This window comes from Pristiophorus japonicus, chromosome 9 (genome assembly GCF_044704955.1).
Source record: "Pristiophorus japonicus isolate sPriJap1 chromosome 9, sPriJap1.hap1, whole genome shotgun sequence".
In the NCBI taxonomy this organism is placed as follows: domain Eukaryota; kingdom Metazoa; phylum Chordata; class Chondrichthyes; family Pristiophoridae; genus Pristiophorus; species Pristiophorus japonicus.
Genome location: NC_091985.1, coordinates 33,603,221 through 33,626,122, shown reverse-complemented (window position 1 = coordinate 33,626,122; position 22,902 = coordinate 33,603,221). Strand labels below are relative to the sequence as shown.

Sequence of the window (22,902 nt, the reverse complement as noted above, 5' to 3'; positions counted from 1 at the left end):
CTGCTATGACATCCTTAATAATTGATTCCATCATTTTACCCACTACCGATGTCAGGCTGACCGGTCTATAATTCCCTATTTTCTCTCTCCCACCTTTTTTAAAAAGTGGGGTTACATTGGCTACCCTCCATTCCATAGGAACTGATCCAGAGTCTATGGAATGTTGGAAAATGACTGTCAATGCATCCGCTATTTCCAAGGCCACCTCCTTATGTACTCTGGGATGCAGTCCATCAGGCCCTGGGGATTTATCGGCCTTCAATCCCATCAACTTCCCCAACACAATTTCCCGACTAATAAGGATTTCCCTCAGTTCCTCCTTCTTACTAGATCCTCTGACCCTTTTTATATCCGGTAGGTTGTTTGTGTCCTCCTTAGTGAATCCCGAACCAAAGTACTTGTTCAATTGGTCTGCCATTTCTTTGTTCCTCGTTATGACTTCCCCAGATTCTGACTGCAGGGGACCTACGTTTGTCTTTACTAACCTTTTTCTCTTTACATATCTATCGAAGCTTTTGCAGTCCATCTTAATGTTCCCTGCAAGCTTCCTCTCGTACTCTATTATCCCTGCCCTAATCATACCCTTTGCCCTCCTCTGCTGAGTTCTAAATTTCTCCCAGTCCCCGGGTTCGCTGCTATTTCTGGCCAATTTGTATGCCACTTCCTTGGCTTTAATGCTATCCCTGATTTCCCTTGATAGCCACGGTTGAGCCACCTTCCCTTTTTTATTTTTACGCCAGACGGGGATGTACAATTGTTGTAGTTCATCCATGCGGTCTCTAAATGTCTGCCATTGCCCATCCACTGTCAACCCCTTAAGTATCATTCACCAATCTATCCTAGCCAATTCACACCTCATACCTTCAAAGTTACCCTTCTTTAAGTTCTGGACCATGGTCTCTGAATTTACTGTTTCATTCTCCATCCTAATGTAGAATTCCACCATATTATGGTCACTCTTCCCTAAGGGCCTCGTACAACGAGATTGTTAATGAATCCTCTCTCATTACACAACACCCAGTCTAAGATGGCCTCCCCCCTACTTGGTTCCTCGACATATTGGTCTCGAAAATCATCCCTTATGCACTCCACGAAATCCTCCTCCATTGTATTGCTTCCAATTTGGTTAGCCCAATCTATATGCATATTAAAGTCACCCATGATAACTGCTGTACCTTTCTTGCATGCACCCCTAATTTCCTGTTTGATGCCCTCCCCAACATCACTACTACTGTTTGGAAGCCTGTACACAACTCCCACTAACGTTTTTTGCCCTTTGGTGTTCTGCAGGTCTACCCATCTAGGTTCCACATCATCCAAGCTAATGTCCTTCCTAACTATTGCATTAATCTCCTCTTTAACCAGCAATGCTACCCCACCTCCTTTTCCTTTTATTCTATCCTTCCTGAATGTTGAATACCCTTGGATGTTGAGTTCCCAGCCCTGATCATCCTGGAGCCACGTCTCTGTAATCCCAATCACATCATATCTGTTAACATCTATTTGCACAGTTAATTCATCCACCTTATTACAGATATGCCATGCATTAAGACGCAAAGTCTTCAGGCCTGTTTTTTTAACACCCTTTTTCCTTTTAGAATTATGATGTAGTGTGGCCCTTTTTGATTCTTGACTTTGTTTACTCCCTTCCACTATTGCTTTTTACCTTTCTACCATCTGTTTCTGACTCCATATTACTTTGCCTTGTCTCGCTGCATAGGTTCCCATCCCCCTGTCATATTAGTTTAAACATTCCCGAACTGCATTAGCAAATGTTACCCCTAGGACATCAGTTCCAGTCCTGCCCAAGTGCAGACCGTCCCTTTTGTACAGGTCCCACTTCCCCCAGAACTGGTTCCAATGTCCCAGGAATTATAAGCAATGCAGTTAGTTTTATCATCCATATATCGTGATATAATCAACATATCTGCGGATAAATTCATGAGCAGAGGGGCAGTCAGTATATTGTGTGCGTACTTTTTTGGCACCAATCGATCTGTGCTCAGTATGTTGACTGTTAGTGCATAAGTGTACATTATTTAATTAACTTTTTTAGTTAGGTCACCAAATGTAAATTGTAACACGGACTTGTAGAAATCACCATTTTTTTTAAAATTATGAATCTATTTAACCCTACTTCTCCGCATGTTCTATGTTGTTTTTTTATGATCCAGTTCTGTTCAAGAAAGTGGTGTAGTCCTGTGGCACCAAGATTACTGCCGTGCTAAGAACTTCTGGTCTGATACTCTTCCCCTAAATACACATGGAATGTTAAGCTGTGATGGTGGGAAGTGCTGTACAATTGCAGCCCAGTCACCAATATTTTTGAATGTGATGGGGAGGTGGAGTTACGTTGTTACATCTTTCATAGAGGGCCCTGTATTCTGTCACATCTATTTCAGAAGCTGCTCCAGCTGCAGAACTTCAATACATTGATGGCTGTTGTAGGAGGCTTAAGCCATAGCGCCATATCCCGCCTGAAGGAAACGTGTTCACACCTTGCTCCTGAAGTTACAAAGGTAAGGTAACAAATGTCATAAAAATACAAGAAAGGATAGATAAGAAATGGGCACTTGGCCTGTTCCTTCTATAGACAGCTTACCATCGGTGCTCGAGTGGACTGCACCTACCCCACTTAATCACACAAATGCTTACTGTTACAAATTTCAAGTCTCCCATAGATATTCTCTTCAGTTCGGGAGTTTGCTTATAGTCCTGGCTAAAATCTAGTTATACGGTAACATAACTCAGAGGGATGTAACAATCCTTTCTTCTTAGGCAGCTCCTCGGAGTCGAGGCTGACTTGCTTTCACACTAAAATGAGTTCTATGGTGAAGGATGAGACCGATCTCTGTCACAGGTGGGGCAGTAGTTGGTTGGAGGGACGGGTGGGTGGTGTGCTTGGGTTGTGGTACGCTTCTTCCGCTGTTTGTACTTGGCTTCCATGTGCTCCCGGCGAAGAGACTCGAGGTGTTTGGTGTCTTCTCGGATGCTTAGAAACATAGAAAATAGAGGCAGGAGTAGACCATTCGATCCTTCGAGCCTGCACCACCATTCAATATGATCATGGCTGATCATGCAATTTTAGTACCCCATTCCTGCTTTCTTTCTATACCCATTGATCCCTTTAGTGATAAGGGCCACATCTAACTCCCTTTTGAATATATCTAACGTACTGGCATCAACAACTTTCTGTGTAGAGAATTCCACAGGTTCACAATTCTCTGAGTGAAGAAGTTTCTCCTCATCTCGGTCCTAAATGGATTACCCCTTATCCTTCGACTGTGACCCCTGGTTCTGGACTTCTGCAACATCGGGAACATTCTTCCTGCATCTAACCTGTCCAAACCCATCAGAATTTTATATGTTTCTATGAGATCCCCTCTCATTCTTCTAAATTCCAGTGAATATAAGCCTAGTCGATCCAGTCTTTCTTCATATGTCAGTCCTGCCATCCCGGGAATCAGTCTGGTGAACCTTCGCTGCACTCCCTCAATAGCAAGGATGTCCTTCCTCAGATTAGCAGACCAAAACTGTACACAATACTCAAGGTGTGGCCTCACCAGGGCCCTGTACAACTGCAGCAAGACTTCCCTGCTCCTATACTCAAATCCTCTCGCTATGAAGGCCAACATGTCATTTGCCTTCTTCACCGTTCAGCTGCACCTGCATGCCAACTTTCAATGACTGATGTACCATGACACCCAGGTCTTGTTGCATCTCCCCTTTTCCTAATCTGTCACCATTCAGATAATATTCTGCCTTCATGTTTTTGCCACCAAAGTGGATAATCTCACATTTATCCACATTATACTGCATCTGCCATGCATTTGCCCATTCACCTAACCTGTCCAAGTCATCCTGCAGCCTCTTAGCATCCTCCTCACAGCTCACACTGCCACCCAGCTTAGTGTCATCTGCAAACTTGGAGATATTACATTCAATTCCTTTGTCTAAATCATTAATGTATATTGTAAGTAGCTGGGGTCCCAGCACTGAACCTTGCAGCACTCCACTAGTCACTGCATGTCATTCTGAAAAGGACCCATTTATTCCTACCCTTTGCTTCCTGTCTGCCAACCAGTTCTCTATCCACGTCAATACATTGCCCCCGATACCATGTGACTTAATTTTGCACACTAATCTCTTGTGTGGGACCTTGTCAAAAACCTTTTGAAAGTCCAAATACACCACATCCACTGGTTCTCCCTGTCAACTCTACTAGTTACATCCTCAAAAAATTCTAGAGGATTTGTCAAGCATGATTTCCCTTTCATAAATCCATGCTGACTTGGACCGGTTTACATCTTTAATAATTGATTCCAACATTTTCCCTACTATCAATGTCAGGCTTACCGGTCCATAATTCCCAGTTTGCTCTCTCCTTCCTTTTTTAAAAAGTGGGGTTACATTAGCTACCCTCCAATCCATAGGTACTGATCCAGAGTTAATTCCAGAATGTTGGAAAATGATCACCAATGCATCCACTATTTCTAGGGCCACTTCCTTAAGTACTCTGGGATGCAGACTATCAGGCCCTGGGGATTTATTGACCTTCAATCCCATCAGTTTCCTTAATACAATTTCCTGACTAATAAGGATTTCCTTCAGTTCCTCCTTCTCGCTAGACCCTCCGTCCCCTAGTACTTCCGGAAGGTTATTTATGTCTTCCTTTGTGAAGACAGAACCAAAGTATTGGTTCAATTGGTCTGCCATTTCTTTGTTCCCCATTATAAATTCACCTGATTCTGACTGCAAGGGACCTACATTTGTCTTCACCAATCTTTTTCTCTTCACATATCTATAGAAGGTTTTGCAGTCAGTTTTTATGTTCTCTGCAAGCTTACTTTCATACTCTATTTTCCCCTCCACTTTGAGCGGTCTAGAGCCAGGGATTCCCAAGAGTCGGTGGGGATGTTACATTTTTTCAAGGAGGCTTGAAGCGTTTTCTCTGCCCTCCCGTGCTCACCTGCCATGATGTAGCTCAGAGTAGAGCGCTTGTTTCGGGAGTCGAGTATTGGGCATGCGGACAATGTGGCCCGTCCATCGGAGCTGATCAAGCGTGGGGATGTTGGCCTGAGAGAGAACGCTGACATTGGTGTACCTATTCTATACTGCTCCCCGATTATCAAGATCCATGTAACAATAGCATTTTGTTGTATGTACTGGATATCTTGATATCTTGATATTATCATGCGCTCTTTTGCAATCTTCTGCAAGGCAGATTGATCCACACTTTAACAAGACAAGGCCAGATGTAATCTGCCAAATAGCTGATTTACAATTGTTAAGTGAACAAACATTTGAAGTAGTTCACAGCACAATCCAACTTTATCTTGTATCCCTTTTCATAACAAATAAGGTCATAAATTATGCCACCTTGTCTCTGTTATCAGGCTAAAAACAATATACTTTTCTCGGGCAATCTATTTTCCCTGAAACCTGTTCTATTATCTAAGCCTAGGCTGGCTTTCATCATAAAGCACACTTGTGTCTTCTCTGCCTCACTCAGTAGTCTTTGTTGGAACTGATTCTGAACATGCCTTTCACTTTTATTTTGTTGCTCGTGAGCACAGAAAATGAACAGCCACACATCTCATTTCTTCCCCATCCAGGCATGTCAATTAAATTGGCTACTACGCTGCGGGCTGGGGCCTAGCCAAATCACTTTATGCTGTGTAAACATGGATTTGTTCATGTATTTAGTGTTCAAATTATGTATTCAGTTCCTCTCCACATATTATCTGTGAATACCCACTGGAAGCACTGAATTGAGATAAAAACTCCCCTATTGTTAAGCAAGAACTACAATGTCCAGAAGACACCAAAAATAACAACTTGTATTTGTATCATCATCATAGGCAGTCTCTCGGGATCGAGGAAGACTTGCTTCCACACTTAACATGAGTTCTTAGGTGGCTGTTCAGTCCAATACGAGAACCACAGTCTCTGTCACAGGTGGGACAGATAGTCGCTAAGGGAAAGGGAGGGTGGGATTGGTTTGCCGCACGCTCTTTCCGCTGCCTGCGCTTGATTTCTGCATGCTCCCGGCGACAAGACTCGAGGTGCTCAGTGCCCTCCCGGATGCGCTTCCTCCACTTAGGGCGGTCTTTGGCCAGGGACTCCCAGGTGTCAGTGGGGTTGTTGCACTTTATCAGGGAGGCTTTGAGGGTGTCCTTGTAATGTTTCCGCTGCCCACCTTTGGCTCATTTGCTGTGAAGGAGTTCCGAATAAAGCGCTTGCTTTGGGAGTCTCGTGTCTGGCATGCGAACTATGTGACCTGCCCAGCGGAGCTGATCAAGTGTGGTCAGTGCTACGATGCTGGGGATGTTGGCCTGGTCAAGGACGCTAATGTCGGTGCGTCTGTCCTCCCAGGGGATTTGTAGGATTTTGCGGAGACATCGTTTATGGTATTTCTCCAGCGACTTGAGGTGTCTACTGTACATGGTCCATGTTTCTGAGCCAGACAGGAGGGTGGGTATTACTACAGCCCTGTAGACCATGAACTTGGTGGCAGTTTTGAGGGCCTGGTCTTCAAACACTCTTTTCCTCAGGTGGCCGAAGGCTGCACTGGCCCACTGGAGACGGTGTTGGATCTCGTTATCAATGCCTGCTCTTGTTGATAGGAGGCTCCCGAGGAATGGAAAGTGGTCCACGTTGTCCAGGGCTGCGCCGTGGATCTTGATGACTGGGGAACAGTGCTGTGCGGTGAGGACAGGCTGGTGGAGGACCTTTGTCTTGCTGATGTTTAGCGTAAGGCCTATGCTTTCGTACACCTCGGTAAATACGTCGACTATGTCCTGGAGTTCAGCCTCTGTATGTGCACAGATGCAGGCATCGTCCGCGTACTGTAGCTCAATAACAGAGGTTGGGGTGGTCTTGAACCTGGCCTGGAGACGGCGAAGGTTGAACAGCTTCCCACTGGTTCTGTAGTTTAGTTCCACTCCAGCGGGGAGCTTGTCGACTGTGAGGTGGAGCATGGCAGCGAGGAAGATTGAGAAGAGGCTTGGGGCGATGACGCAGCCCTGTTTGACCCTGGTCCGGACCTGGATTGGGTCTGTAATGGATCCGTTGGTAAGGATCATGGCCTGCATGTCGTCGTGGAGCAGGCGGCGGATAGTGACGAACTTTTGGGGGCATCCGAAACGGAGGAGGACGCTCCATAGACCCTTGCAGTTGACAGTGTCAAAGGTCTTTGTAAGATTAAAGAAGGCCATGTATAAGGGCGGTGCTGTTCCCGGCATTTTTCCTGCAGCTGTTGCGCTGCAAAAATCATGTCTGTTGTGCCCCCTAGGGGACGAAATCCACACTGTGACTCCGGGAGGACCTCCTCAGCCACCGGGAGAAGATGGTTGAGGAGGACTCTGGCGACGACCTTCCCAGTGGCTGATAACAGGGACATTCCTCTGCAGTTGCCACAGTCGGACTTGTCTCCTTTTTTAAAGATGGTCACTATTGTGTTCCTAAGTTATTGTGTTCCAAACACAGATGAGGCTGCACACAGGGAGGTTGAAGTAACAGTGACCTCAGTCTTTAATAAGACACTCCAGAGTGAGGAACAGGCCTTAGGGGCTGGCTTATATACAGTGCTCCCAAGGGATGCTGGGATCCCTTGGGACTTCAGGGGATGAGCTCCCTGGTGGCGGAACATGGGAGTGCATGCTTTACAGAAACACAACATCACTCCCCCCTCCAAAGTCAAAGTGAAAACTATTTACAAGGTGAGGCGGTCGGGAGCCTTTCTTTCCCTAGTGGACCGCCTCGGTACAAATGTCTGTTCTGGTGTGTTGGCTGTGCCCTTGCTGGGCTGGCGTGTTGTTGGCCCTAGGTGAGCTTGGCCTTGCTGGGCTGTTGGGCATGATGGGTTCGATTTCCTGGTCCGGTGTGGTGTCGTTGATTCTTTGGGTGTGTGTTGTGGGCTCGAAAAAGGTGGTGTCTGCTGTGGGTTGTTCAGGGCAGTCTTTGAACCGCAGCCTCGTTTGGTCCAGGTGCTTTCTGCAAATTTGTCCATTGTCTCGTTTGACTACAAACACCCACCTCCTTTCTTTAGCTATCACCGTGCCCGCGATCCACTTGGGACCATGTCCATAGTTTAGCACATACACAGGGTCATTCAGATCAATTTCCCGTGACACAGTGGCGCGACCATCATTTACATTTTGTTGCTGCCGCCTGCTCTCTACCTGATCATGCAGATTGGGGTGAACCAGTGCGAGTCTGGTTTTAAGTGTCCTTTTCATGAGTAGCTCAGCCGGGGGCACCCCTGTGAGCGAGTGGGGTCTCGTGTGGTAGCTGAGCAGTACTTGGGACAGGCGGGTTTGGAGTGAGCCTTCTGTGACTCGTTTAAGGCTCTGTTTGATTGTTTGTACTTCCCGCTCTGCCTGCCCATTGGAGGCTGGTTTAAACGGGGCCGAGGTGACATGTTTGATCCCATTGCGGGTCATGAATTCTTTAAATTCGCCACTGGTGAAACATGGCCCGTTATCACTGACCAGTATGTCAGGCGGGCCATGGGTGGCAAACATGGCCCTCAGGCTTTCAATGGTGGTGGTGGCGGTGCTTCCCGACATTATTTCACATTCAATCCATTTTGAAAAAGCATCCACCACCACCAGAAACATTTTACCGAGAAACGGGCCCGCATAGTTGACATAGATCCTCGACCATGGTCTGGAGAGCCAGGACCACAAACATAGTGGTGCCTCTCTGGGCGCGTTGCTTAACTGAGCACAGACGCTGCATTGCCGTACACAGGACTCTAAGTCAGAGTTGATACCGGGCCACCACACGTGGGATCTGGCTATCGCTTTCATCATTACTATTCCCGGATGTGTGCTGTGGAGATCCGAAATGAATGTCTCCCTGCCCTTTTTTGGTAGCACTACGCGATTACCCCACAACAGGCAGTCTGCCTGAATGGACAGCTCGTCCTTTCGCCGCTGGAACGGCTTGATTGACTCTTGCATTTCAACGGGGATGCTGGCCCAGCTCCCCTGCAGTACACAGTTTTTTACTAGGAACAGCAGAGGATCTTGGCTGGTCCAAGTCCTAATCTGGCGGGCCGTGACAGGTGATTTATCATTTTCAAACGCTTCCATGACCATCAACAAGTCTGCGGGCTGCGCCACCATCAACAAATTTGCAGGCTGCGCCATTTCCACCCCCGTGGTGGGCAATGGTAGCCGACTGAGAGCATCCGCACAGTTCTCGGTGCCTGGCCTGTGGCGGATGGTATAGTTATATGCTGATAGCGCGAGTGCCCACTTTTGTATGCGGGCTGAGGCATTAATATTTATCCCCTTTTTTCAGCGAACAGGGATGTGAGGGGCTTGTGATCGGTTTCCAGCTCAAATTTAAGGCCAAACAGGTACTGATGCATTTTCTTTACCCCGAACACACACGCTAATGCCTCTTTCTCAATCATGCTGTAGGCCCTCTCGGAACTCCTGGAAGCATGGGCGACAGGTTGCAACTTCCCCATAATATCAGCTTGTTGTAATACACACCCGACTCCGTACGACGACGCGTCACAGGCTAGCACAAGTCTTTTACACGGGTTATACAATACAAGCAGCTTGTTGGAGCATAAAATATTTCTGGCTTTCTCAAAAGCAATTATTTGTTTTTTTCCCTATACCCAGTTCTCACCTTTGTGCAATAACACATGTAGGGGCTCTGAAATAACACATGTCGTCCTGAAAGACCACTTGAGTAGGCTCTCCATGTTTCTCTGGAAGATCGCTGCAGCCGACCGAATTCCAAACGAGCATCTGTTGTAGATGAACAGTCCCTTGTGCGTGTTGATGCAGGTGAGGCCCTTCGAAGACTCCTCCAGCTCCTGCATCATGTAGGCCGAAGTCAGGTCGAGTTTGGTGAACATCTTGGCTCCTGCCAGCATCGCAAATAGGTCGTCTGCCTTAGGTAGCGGGTATTGGTCCTATAGCGAGAAATGATTAATAGTTACTTTATAATCGCCGCAAATCCTGACCGTGCCATCACTTTTGAGTACTGGAACAATCAGGCTGGCCCACTCGCTGAATTCCACTGGGGAGATGATGCCCTCGCGTTGCAGCCTGTCCAGCTCAATTTCCACTCTCTCCCTCATCATGTGAGGTATCGCTCGCACCTTGTGGTGAATGGGTCGTGCCTCTGGGACCAAGTGGAGCTGCACCTTCGCCCTGGAAAAGTTTCCAATGCCTGGCTCAAAAAGGAAAGGAAAATTGTTCAGAACCCAGAGGCCTCATTGACATGTGATAGCGCTCAGATGTCATCCCAGTTCCAGCTGATTTTGCCCAGCCAGCTCCTTCCAAGCAGTGTGGGGCCATCGCCCGGGAGTTTGTGCACCGTGCATTACCTTGACCAGGACAGTGATAAGCTCTTTGGTGTATGTTCTCAGTTTCGTGTGGATGGGGCTCAGGGCTGGTCTGAATGCCTTGTTGCACCACAGTCTCTCAAACATCTTTTTACTCATGATGGATTGGCTAGCGCCAGTGTCCAGTTCCATGGCTATGGGTAAGCCATTCAATTTTACGTTTAGCATTATAGGTGGACATTTCGTCGAAAATGTGTGCACCCCGTGTAATTCAGCATTTTCCTCCTCTCTCTGAGGCTCGAAATTGCTTTGATCCGCCATGGACCGATCTTCCTCTGCCACGTGGTGGTTAGCAGGTTTTGTAGAGCTTGCAGCTCATTTGCAAGCTTGTTGGAGGTGCCCCATTGTTCCACAGCTCTTGCAAACATACCCTTTGAAGCGGCATGAATAGGCTGAATGGAAGCCTCCACAACGCCAACAAAGTGCGACTTGCCTTGCATTCATTTTTTTGTTGGGGACTCTGAGGCATCTGGGTCACCTGAGGCCTGTTGGCAGTTGCAGACTCATGGGTTCTGCCCTGTACATTTCTGCTCGCAAACACAGTTCCAGTTAATTTATGAACATTGCTAGCACTTGTGTGCTGAGAGATTTGTTTGGTGTTATCACTGGTGGACATAAACGCCTGTGCTATCGCAATGGCCTTACTGAGGGTCGGTGTCTCTACAGTCAAAAGTTTTCGTAGGATGGTCTCATGGCCAATGCCCAGTACAAAAAAGTCTCTGAGCATTTGCTCCAGGTAGCCATCAAACTCACATTGTTCTGCAAGTCACCTTAGCTCGGCGACGTAGCTCGCCACTTCCTGACCTTCAGATCGCTGGCACGTGTAGAACTGATACCTCACCAACAGCACGCTCTCCCTCGGGTTAAGATGCTCCTGACCCAGTTACACAGCTCCTCATACGACTTATCTGTGGGTTTCACCGGAGCCAGAAGGTTCTTCATGAGGCTGTAGGTAGGTTCCCCGCAGAATGTGAGGAGGACCGCTCTCCTTTTTGCAGCGCTTCCTTCTCCATCCAGCTCATTGGCTACAAAGCACTGGTCTAGCCATTCGAGATAGGCTTCCCAGTCCTCACTCTCCAGGAACTTCTCCAGGATGCCCACAGTTTGCTGCATCTTTGCGTTGGATTCGTATTGTCGTCACCAATTATTGTGTTCCTAACACAGATGAGGTTGCACACAGGGAGGTTGAAGTAACAGTGACCTCAGTCTTTAATAAGACACTCCAGAGTGAGGAACAGGCCTTAGGGGCTGGCTTATATACAGTGCTTCCAAGGGATGCTGGGATCCCTTGGGACTTCAGGGGATGAGCTCCCTGATGGCAGAACATGGGAGTGCATGCTTGACAGATACACAACAGTCACGATCACTGCATCTCTGAGATCTCCCAGCATACTCTCCTCCTTCCTGATAAGAGATGAGGTCATGTATTCGCACCATACTTCAGTGCCTCAGCAGGGATTCCACCTGCTCCTGAAGCCTTGTTGTTTTTAAGCTGCCTTATGGCTTTCCTACCTCGTGCGGTGTTAGGGTTTTACTGAGGTGGTGGCGAGTAGCATGCTGTGGGATGGAGTCGAGTGCATTCGAGTCAAAGGCAGAGTCTCGGTTGAGGAGATCTTCGAAGTGCTCCTTCCAGCGGGCCCTGACTGCCTCAGTGTCTTTGATGAGTGTTTCCCCGTTCTTGGCCAGGAGTGGGGTGGGGCCTTGGGAGTTTGGGCTGTAGGTGGTCTCGACTGCGACTTGTATTTGTATTTATATAGCTCCTTTACCGCTAATATTAATATTTTAACCAGAATATAATACCCTGCTCTATTAATGTCTATATATAAAATTAAGTCTTCCTCGATTTCGAGGGACTGCCTATGACTGATATAAAATCAGTTTTTTACATATTTGGGGTGTTTGCAGAAATGCTGGGATTTTTTAAATAAGTAGGCCCCTGTTGAAAACTCCAGCAAGTTGTTTTAAACAGAAAAGTTCCCACTTGATTTAATGTGAGTTTCCGTTTTTTTTAAATATTTTTCTTTTTAATCTTCTTTCCCATTTTTGTCACTGCTTTCTTTGCCAGGTCTGGAATGAAATGACTGAGCTGGTCTCTTCAAATGGAAACTACTGCAACTATCGAAAGGCCTTTGCCGAATGTGAGGGCTTTAAGATTCCAATTCTGGGTGTTCACTTGAAAGACCTAATCGCTGTCCATGTAGCTTTTCCAGACTGGATAGATGATAATAAAGTGAATATTGTTAAAATGCAACAATTGTACGTTACATTTAATGAACTGGTTTCACTTCAGGACGCAAATCCTCATTTAGAACCAAATATGGATTTAATACACCTGTTAACGGTAAGTTCGTATCAGTTGAGAGTGTGTGTATGTGTATTTATTTATGTACATATGTATATGTATGTGTGTATTTATGTATGTATGTATGTGTTTTTTCAAATTTGTTTCTGGGATGTGGGCATCACTTGAAAGCCCAACATTAATTGCCCATCCCTAATTGCCCTTGAGAAGGTGGTGGTGAGCCGCTTTTTTGAACAGCTGCAGTCCGTGTGGTGAAGGTACTCCCACAGTGCTGTTAGGGAGGCAGTTAAAGGATTTTGGCCCAGCGACGATGAAGGAACAGCGATATACTTCCAAGTCAGGATGGTGTGTGACTTCGAGGGGAATTTGGAGGTGGTGGTGTTCCCATGCGCCTGTTGCCCTTGTCCTTCTAGGTGGTATAAGTCGTGGGTTTGGGTGGCGCTGCCGAAGAAGCCTGGGCGAGTTGCTGCAGTGCATCATGTAGATGGTATTTATGTATATATGTGTGTGTATGTATGTCCGTGTGTGTATGGATGTATGTGTCTATATTTATGCATGTGTGTACATGTAGATGTATGTGTGCGACTATCTAGCAAATACTACAGTAGCATGTAATATGGAACACATGGAAAAAGACACACCGCTCCTCCCCATTGGAAATGTCAGTATTATCTTTGCTTTTAAAAATGGGAATAGTAGATCTGGCCGAAGCTTATTATGGCCATTTTGGATATATTGGGAGTCGACCTTCACTGCCCCTGCAGACCAGGAACAGGGTTATAGCGTTCCATAGGTTGTAACGCTGAACTTCCCATCCCGTTCCTGCTCCGGATACGCCCACCATTTTCAGGGCAGGTGCCTCATTAAGATATGCAAATCGGGGATGCTAATTACAATGATATTGTCTGAAGTCTAAGTGACCCATAGAGACACTGCTAATTGTGTGTTTTGCGCAGCTTTCCCTGGATTTATATTATACAGAGGATGAAGTCTATGAACTGTCATTGCTCCGAGAACCAAGGAATCCTAAATCGATGGTAGGTACAGACTTGTCATTCATATTGCAGTCCGATCTTGTGAATGTTTTTGTACATTTGATGCTTTTGCCAAGTTTCCTGGGCACCTTTGCCATTGAGTGGAGTAAACAAACAGACCCCGAATTCCTCAGTCAACAAACCCGGCAGTTACACTGATGCTGACCTCACCATAGTTTGCGGGGGGTTCACTGGGACAGTGTCTAATTTGCAGGGGGCAGGTGGGCGCAAGTGGCATTGAGGGCATTTCTGCGGTGCCTGCTTGGCCCATGTAGCTGGGGAATCCAGCCAACGCCTGCCTTGCCCCCGCCCCGCCCACTGACCCCCTGGCCATTTCCTAGTTGTCCCCATGGCTGAGGGGCTGATCAAGAAAACTGATCAAGAGTATAGGCCACTTTCTTGGCCGGGACTCCTCTGGTGGGGCTCACTTTTGCCCGGCACTCCTCAACTCACTTGGTGTACCAACATCCAGTAATAAGCCCAGTACTGACTGAGACTGGCAAGCCAGAACTCCTAGCATAGGAAATCCACCCACCGACCCTGGCTCTGCCCTCTTGATGACATTTGAATCTCTGCCCATTCCCCTTACAACCCCTGGAAACAGTGGAGATCTTGTGCAGGCGTTCTGCTGCCATTTACGAGGCTGTGCTAATCCCACTAGTGAGGACTCATTAAAGTTGTTGAGTGGGTTCAAAATGTTTTAAAAAGCCAACTGTTTCGCGCACCATTAGCTGTTACCGCAGTATCAGATAAATCAGGCTGTGTTGCCACAATGAGCGTTGTTTGAAGATATTACAGTACCAGTTAGAAGGGTATAATATATGCACCTGTGAGTGTAGAGCTGTTGAGCCAAGCCCCGAAACCTCTCTTGGGAGCCGGCGCCTCACAACTTAAACCTCCTCTGGGAAATCCCCTCCGTGCCTTTCAGTTCTGTATGGAGGGGATTCCTGTAAGGGCTATTCTTGCACATTCTCCACTTTGCTATCCTCGTCAGCCGTCCAGACATGCCATGGCGCACCATCTTGCCATCCGGAGGAGGCAGGGGTCCCCAATGTAGGGCTCTCTACGCGGGAGTCCTCCCTTTATTTATTGGGGACTTGGCCTGGAGGGTGTTGCACGGGGCAATCTCGTGCAATTGGTTCTTAAGTCGCTTCACGGACTCCCAGGCTGCCTACAATTTCTGCGGTCTGGAAGAGTCCATGTTCCATGTTTATGTGGAGTGTGTCAGGTTGCAGCCCCTCTTCCAATATTTGAAGGGGCTGCTCCTCAAATTCTGCTTGCACTTCAGTCTCACACTCCTGATCTTTGGGCATCCTGTGCGGAGGGGAGCGGGCAGATCGGATGGCTTCCTCGTGGGCCTGCTCCTGGGCCTGGCCAAGGTGGCCATTAACCAGTCTAGGCAGTGGGTGGTCGAGGGGGTCGTTCAGCCCGACTGCCTGCCTCTCTTCCGCAGTTACATTCGAGCCAGGGTGTCCCTGGAGATGGAGCATGCTGTGTTCACCAGTATGCTCGCGGCCTTCCGTGAGAGGTGGGTGCCGGAGGGACTGGAGTGTATCATCACCCCCAGCAACCAAATTCCAATTTGATTTAAGATTTTTGTTAAAGTTTCAAATTGTTAATTTGTGGCTTCTAGCGCCCTTGCAAAAAGGGGGCATTTGATTTACGTTTCAGCTAAAAATAGTTGTAGAGCTGTTGAGTTGGGAATAGAAACATAGAAACATAGAAAATAGGTGCAGGATAGGCCATTCGGCCCTTCTAGCCTGCACCGCCATTCAATGAGTTCATGGCTGAACATTCAACTTCAGTACCCCATTCCTGCTTTCTCACCATACCCCTTGATCCCCCTAGTAGTAAGGACCTCATCTAACTCCTTTTTGAATATATTTAGTGAATTGGCCTCAACAACTTTCTGTGGTAGAGAATTCCACAGGTTCACCACTCTCTGGGTGAAGAAGTTCCTCCGCATCTCGGTCCTAAATGGCTTACCCCTTATCCTTAGATTGTGACCTCTGGTTCTGGACTTCCCCAACATTGGGAACATTCTTCCTGCATCTAACCTGTCTAACCCCGTCAGAATTTTAAATGTTTCTATGAGGTCCCCTCTCATTCTTCTGAACTCCAGTGAATACAAGCCCAGTTGATAGGTCAGTCCCGCCATCCCGGGAATCAGTCTGGTGAACCTTCGCTGCACTCCCTCAATAGCAAGAATGTCCTTCCTCAGGTTAGGAGACCAAAACTGTACACAATACTCCAGGTGTGGCCTCACTAATGCCCTGTACAACTGCAGCAACACCTCCCTGCCCCTGTACTCAAATCCCCTTGCTATGAAGGCCAACATGCCATTTGCTTTCTTAACCGCCTGCTGCACCTGCATGCCAACCTTCAATGACTGATGTACCATGACACCCAGGTCTCTTTGCACCTCCCCTTTTCCTAATCTGTCACCATTCAGATAATAGTCTGTCTCTCTGTTTTTACCACTTAGCAAGTCACGTGATGTTCACAAGACTCAATAAAACCCTAGCCAGTTGGGTTTGGGGGATCTATGATGAGGCAGGTGGTTGTGAGCCTGGTGGATGAACTGGTAATGTGTAGTGTGATTGTTAAACCTTTTGCTCATGAACCAACTAGTTTTTAATAGCAATGTGTTGCTATGAATTCTTAAGCAAAGAACCCATGAAGTAAATACATTACAAAGGGGAAGCTAGATAAGTACACGAGGGAGAACGGAATAGAAGGATATGTTGACAAACACCTGTTGGGCCGAATGGCCTGTTTCTGTGCTGAAATGCGATGCAAAACTAAGCAGCCCAATGTCGTACAATGTACGCAAAACAATGCAATACTATGTAATGAATTTGACGTTTTTACAGCCCAGCACCCCAACCACTCCAAACAAACATGTGGCACTTGTAGATTGGGCACCTGGACTGACACCGAAACCAGATCCCACTGTCATCAATAAGCATATCCGCAAGATGGTTGATGTAAGTATACTGAAAAGAAAACAGTTTCAGGAAAGCTTTTATCCATGGTGTTGGTTTAAGTATAAGTTTACATCTGAATTTCCCAGTGTTGGCTGTGTAATCTATTGATCAACAGCCGAAGAGAGTGCAAACGTATGATTATTTTTTGTTCAGATAAAGGTCATTTGAAGCAGATCAGCAGTCTTGCTCCGAGTGAGGAGCGCTGTTGTTCAGGGCTGCAAATCCTTCCTCTAGGACCTGACTCGGTTTCCATGTTGATCTCGGTATCAATCCATATTTACCAGAAGCCCTCCAGGAATTCATTCTTGCGTGAACCAAGGCACTGAGTGTCAGCATGGCGGAGGAGGGGGTGGGGTGTGGAATGACATGTGTCTGAGCTTGTCCTCATGCAATATCAACAACGGCAACTTGCATTTATATAGTGCCTTTAACGCAGCAAAATGTCCCAAGGCGCTTTACAGGAATGTTATCAAGAAAATTGTACACTGAGCCAAGTAAGGAAATATTAAGACAGGGCTTGGTCAAAGTGATAGGTTGTAAGGAGCATCTTAAATGAGGAGAGAAGTGGAGAGGTTTAGGAAGGGAATTCCAGAGCCAAGGGCCTTGGCACACACACTTCCTTCTCAGCACAGAAAGCTGGTTTGTGACCAGGAGTGGAAAGTTTTGCTGATATCTCTCCCCCTTCTTACGAGCCCAGGGACATTGAGATTAATTATAATGCCTGTACTACAGCCTCGGCTCATGCCCCAGCAGTCACAGCAGAGACAAGAAATCAACCTGCAAACTTCTGGTCTGTATGACTCGGTATCATACAGGTGCTGCATTTGCCCATGAGCAAGTCTGGGGAGCAAGTTCATTAGTGAGTAAAGTGGGTATTTCAAGCTAGTATTAATTGTCCAACACATTAGGCATCCCATAATAATAAATCAAACTCATCAAAACTGAGTTTATCATATTGCCTGAGAAATGCCCTCTTTAAACCATGACCTCATTACCTAGTATCAGCTGTATGTGTAGTGATCGGGAGATACATTGGCCTAAAAATTTGTGATGCTGCGCCCCTTCAACAGGCGTAAAACGGATGCTGAAGGGCCCGATATGGTGGGCCGTAGGTACGCCTCTCGTCATATTGTTTTGGGAATCAAACAAGACGACCAGAGTCAGCTCCTAAACGGGCATATGCAAATAAGAGACCTAACGCCTGCTCAATGGCCCCTTTATCAAATTGGCTTGCCTTGAATGCAGCCTAATTGCTACCTCGACTCCCGATCGCCACCCCCCCACCTCACCCACCGATCGTTCCCCTCTCCCAGTCGACCCATTTTTGCAAGACCTACCTGCGTCCCCAGCAGTGGCCTGAAATTCAAATGGTCTCTGCCGCGAACTGCCCGGGGAGGTTACAGCATGTATTTGCAGCTCTGATGTAAATGAGGCCCAAGACCCAATATCGGGTGGGCACCAGGCCTATTCATTCCAAGGCAGGGATCAATCACTGTGCCTAGCCCGCGTCAGCCGGTGCAAACCAATTTCTAGGCCACTGTATGCCAGATAAGGGGAAGATGCAAAACCTCTTTAAATATTTGAAAAGGAAGCAGGGTTTTCTGTAACACCAGAAATTCTCAAAGGCTTCTGGTTATCTCTGTAGGTGCCTTTACAAGATGGCTTGTGTAAGCAATGAGGATTGAACCATCGCCCGCATTCCATCCATTTTTGTTTTTTAGAGAACTGATTGCCTTCTTTCAGCCCTCCATACTTCACACTATTCTGTGAGTGAGCAGGCAGCGACCTGTTCTTAGGCTTCCTGTAATATTGCTCGGGATGGGGAGGAACGGGAAAAGAGGTGGATTGTCTCATTTGATGATCTTATTTTCCGGCTCTGTGGTGCAGTAGCCACTTCACACCACTTGGTTTCCTCTGATGGTCTTGTCTGAGACTGAGAACTCGTTATGTGGAGAGTCCCAGGTGTAATCTTATATTCCAGTTCTGTTCTGATGAGTGTCTTTGAGTGGAATTTTCTTCGGCAATATTTCTGTGGGAATGCCAATGAGGCAGTACAAGGAGTGTACAAGGAGAGCTTCTTCTATATTTCTCTCAACCGTGTGTGCTTTCTCATCACTCTGCACAGAGTACTGTGTCCCTGAGACTAGGGCCACATTATCTAGCTTGCCCTCATTGTTTTCATCAGCCATTTTGTTAAGAAGCTTATCTGTTTTTGCTTCAGTGTTGTTTTACTTTATTTGTTTGTTCTGTCTCTGCTGAAAGCTTATTAGAGTTTTTAGTCTGTATTTAGGAACTATGACCACGATCATGATGGTTACATCTCCCAAGAGGACTTTGAAAGCATAACTGCCAACTTCCCATTCTTGGATTCCTTCTGTGTGTTGGACAAAGACCAGTAAGTGCAAGATCTGGACAGGCAAATTGCCAAATTATTCTTTTGCTTATTTTCGGGTTTAACTGCTCATAGTTTATGATATGCTCATCCTTTCAATGGGCCAACTTCATATGGTCATAGTCACATGGGAGAAAGACCATACCTAACTTCAGATTTTTTCCTATACAGCTCTCAACCAATACCCCTTGCAAGAGGGTTCCTTACTGTATCCCGGTAATAGGGCGACCTCCAGCCAGAAAAGGAGTACACTTGATCTTTTCAGCAATCCTAAGATAGAATTGCACTCCCTTCCACAAATCCGAGCACTTTCGTTTAAATCCAATTCCAATCAACAAAACAAGGATGAAGATAACAACCATTTCAAACAAACTAAGCTGTTACCATGTCCAGGATTCATGTTTAAACAATGAAATCTTCAGATGGAATCTTTTATGCGAAGATTACCACATGATTTGCTGGAGGGATACGGTAGCATAGTGGTTATGTTACTGAACTAATAATTCAGAGGCCTGGAGTAATAGCTCAATGAATATGAGTTCAAATCTCACCATACCAATTTGAATTCTGTTTTTTTTGTTTAAAAAAAGCTCGTATCAGTGACCATGAAGCTGTTGGATTGTTGTAAAAACCCAACTAGTTTAGTAATGTCCTTTAGGGAAGGAAACCTGTCGTCCTTACCCATTCTGGCCTACACATGATTCTAGACCCACAACAACTTGGTTGCCTCTTAACACTCCTCTGAAGTTCCCACTCAAAAGGCAACTAAGGATGGGCAATAAATTCTGGCCTTGCCAGTGATGTCCATATCCCGAGAATGAACTATAAACAAAATTACTGAAAAGACTCTGGCAAATACAAATTCAAAGTGAAAGTGCTTTGTAAAACACTGGTTCGGTCTCAACTGGAGTATTGTGTCCAATTCTGGGCACCGCACTTTAGGAAGGATGCGAAGGCTTTAGAGAGGGTGCAGAAAAGATTTACAAGAATGGTTCCAGGGATGAGGGACTTCTGTTACGTGGATAGACTGGAGAAGAATGGGTTGTTCTCCTTAGAGCAGAGAAGGCTGAAAGGAGATTTGATAGAGGTGTTCAAAATCATGAAGGTTCGAGACAGAGTAGATAGGGAGAAACTGTTCCCATTGGCAGAAGAGTCGAGAACCAGAGGACACAGAATTAAGATGATTGGCAGAAGGACCAAAGGCGAAATGAGGAAAAACATTTTTACGCAGCGAATGATTAGGATCTGGAATGCACTGCCTGAAGGAGTGGTGGAGGCAGATTCAATTGTGGCTTTTAAGATGGAATTGGATAAGTATCTGAAGAAAAAAAAATTGCAGGGCTACAGGGAAAAGCAATGGGAAAGGGACTAGCTCCTGCAGAGAGCCAGCACAGGCTCGATGGGCTGAATGGCCCCCTTCGGTGCTGTAACCATCCTATGATTCTATATGGTAGAACTACTTTTCACTGGAGGAAACATTGAAAAAAGGTCGAACATTCAATGAAGATTGGATGAGATTTGGAATAGCAATTCATGTGGAGAACGTGGAAATCACAGTAAAGGAGGAAGTAGTAGTGAAATTGGATAGGATAAAAATGAATAAAGAGGAGGTACTTAAAAAGGTTGGCAGCGCTCAAAGTAGAAAAGTCACCTGGTCCGGAAGGGATGCATCCTCGGTAGCTGAGTAAAAATTGTACAGACTCTGGCCACAATCTTCCAATCCTTCTTAGATATTCAAGTGGTGACAGAGGACTGGAGGACTGCAAATGTTACAGTGTTGATTATAAAAGGGGAGAGGGATAAACCCCGCAAATACAGGCCTAACGTCGTGATGGGGAAACTTTTAGAGATAATAATCCAGGACAATTAATTGGCACTTGGAAAAATATGGGTTAATGACTGAAAGCCAGCAAGGCAAATTGTGTTTTATTAACTTGATTGAGTTCTTTGATGAAGTAACAGGGAGGGCTGATGAAGGTAGTGCAGTTGATGTTGCGTATATGGACATTCAAAAGATGTTTGATAAAATACCGCATAATAGACTTGTTAGCAAAATTGAATTCCGTGAAGTTAAAGGGGCGGTGGTTGCATGGATACGGACTTGGCTAAGGGACATAAAGCAGAGAGTACTGATGAACGATGGTTTTTCAGATTGGAGGGAAATGTGCAGTGGTGTCTCCCAGGGGTCGGTATTGGGACCACTACTCTTTTTGATTATAATATATATATATATATATATATAAAATTGATTTGGACTTGGGTATACAGGGCAAAATTTCAGGGGGATGGGACTAATTGGATAGCTCTTTCAAAGACCTGGTTCAATTGACTGAATGGCCTTCTTCTGTGCTGTATCATTCCATGCTTCTATGAAGCGCAATAGTTAAAAACTCACACTGGTGTCTGTGAACAATCTAAATAATTGTTGTTTGTCATTTAGCTTAACTCTACCTTTTTTTAAAATCCCCGGCTTGTTGAGTTTTAGTAATGGTTCAAATAGTTTTTTTTATTGATTTTTTTTCATTTACTTGTTTTTTTGAGGTCCAATTTTCCCCTTGCTTTTTCTCATAGTTTTTAACAAAAATAGAATATGAAAAACACCCAAGAACCCATTTTTTAACGTGGTGAAATAAAAACACCTAATGATCCTTCATCCAGCCAGAAAATCCCACCGTCCCCCATTGCAGAATCTAATTGCACCTTCAATAATTACAAGGTTTTTGCTTCCACGGCTGGATTCAGGAGGTCACTCCATGTATTGCTTACTCTGGGTGAAGAAGAACTTCCCCATGTTCTGATATCAATCCTAAATTTGACCTTTGCTACTTCGAACCTGATTACTTTCCGAGATTGTTTTCATCTGCTGTCATAATGTTTTAACCTTACTTTTAAGTAAAATATAAAACTAAGGTGCAAAAACTGCTCTGAAAAAGCTTCCATTCCAACAGATACAGGGCCTGAATGTAGTACTCCAGATGGGGTATGACGAAGGCTCTGTACAACTGAAGTATGACTTCCTCCCCTTTGTATTCCAGCCCCTTGAGCCAAGGGCCAACATTTCATTAACCTTTGTGACTACATTGTGTACCTGTGCTCTAGCTTTTAGTGATTTGTGTACATGGGCACCTAAATCCCTTTGCTCTTCCTCGTCTTCCATTAAGGAAACATTCTGAGTTGTCTTTCTCAGGTCCAAAGTGAGGACCTCACACTTCCCCACATTGAACACTATCTGCCATAGTTTTGCCCATTCTCTTTGTCTGCTTATGTCCCATTCTAACTTCCTGTTCCCATTCACACAACTTATTTTACAACCTAACTTAGTGCCATCTGCAAACTTGGACATGCAAATCTCTACTCCTTCATTCAAATCATTAATATATAGGATGAAAAGCTGAAACCCAAGTACAACGCCACTTGTTATATCCCACCAATTAAGAGAACATTCCCTTTATCCCTACTCCCTGCCTTCTACCCCCCAACCAATTACCAACCCATATCAGAGAGTTACCTCCAATGCCATGTGCTTTCAGTTTGCTAATAATTTCTTGTGCAGATCCTTATCAAATGCCTTGTGGAAGTCCATACAGACAACATCATAACCACTTCACTATCCACCATGCTAGTGACCTCAACTAGATGAGTCACACATGACCTATCCTTCAAGAATTCATGCTGACTCTTTGATCAGCTAAAACTTGCGCAGTCACTCTGTCTCTGATGGTAAATTTCAATGACTTCTCCACAGTTGATGTTAAACTGACAGGTCAGTAGTTAGATGTTTGGTTTCTAACTCCCTTCATAAATAATGGAGTAGT

At 45.8% G+C, this 22,902-nt stretch overlaps 1 protein-coding gene across 2 annotated transcripts in view; it reads left to right on the top strand.

Annotated features, from left to right (window-relative positions):
• rasgrp3 (RAS guanyl releasing protein 3 (calcium and DAG-regulated)) overlaps positions 1 to 22,902 on the top strand; it is a 131,712-nt gene that overhangs the window by 66,713 nt on the left and 42,097 nt on the right. For both annotated transcript variants that reach the window (XM_070889251.1, XM_070889250.1), the window contains 5 exons: positions 2,403 to 2,519; positions 12,438 to 12,713; positions 13,631 to 13,711; positions 16,582 to 16,695; positions 18,975 to 19,090. In XM_070889251.1, the coding sequence (XP_070745352.1) occupies positions 2,403 to 2,519; positions 12,438 to 12,713; positions 13,631 to 13,711; positions 16,582 to 16,695; positions 18,975 to 19,090 (704 nt within the window). The remainder of the gene's footprint in view (positions 1 to 2,402; positions 2,520 to 12,437; positions 12,714 to 13,630; positions 13,712 to 16,581; positions 16,696 to 18,974; positions 19,091 to 22,902) is intronic.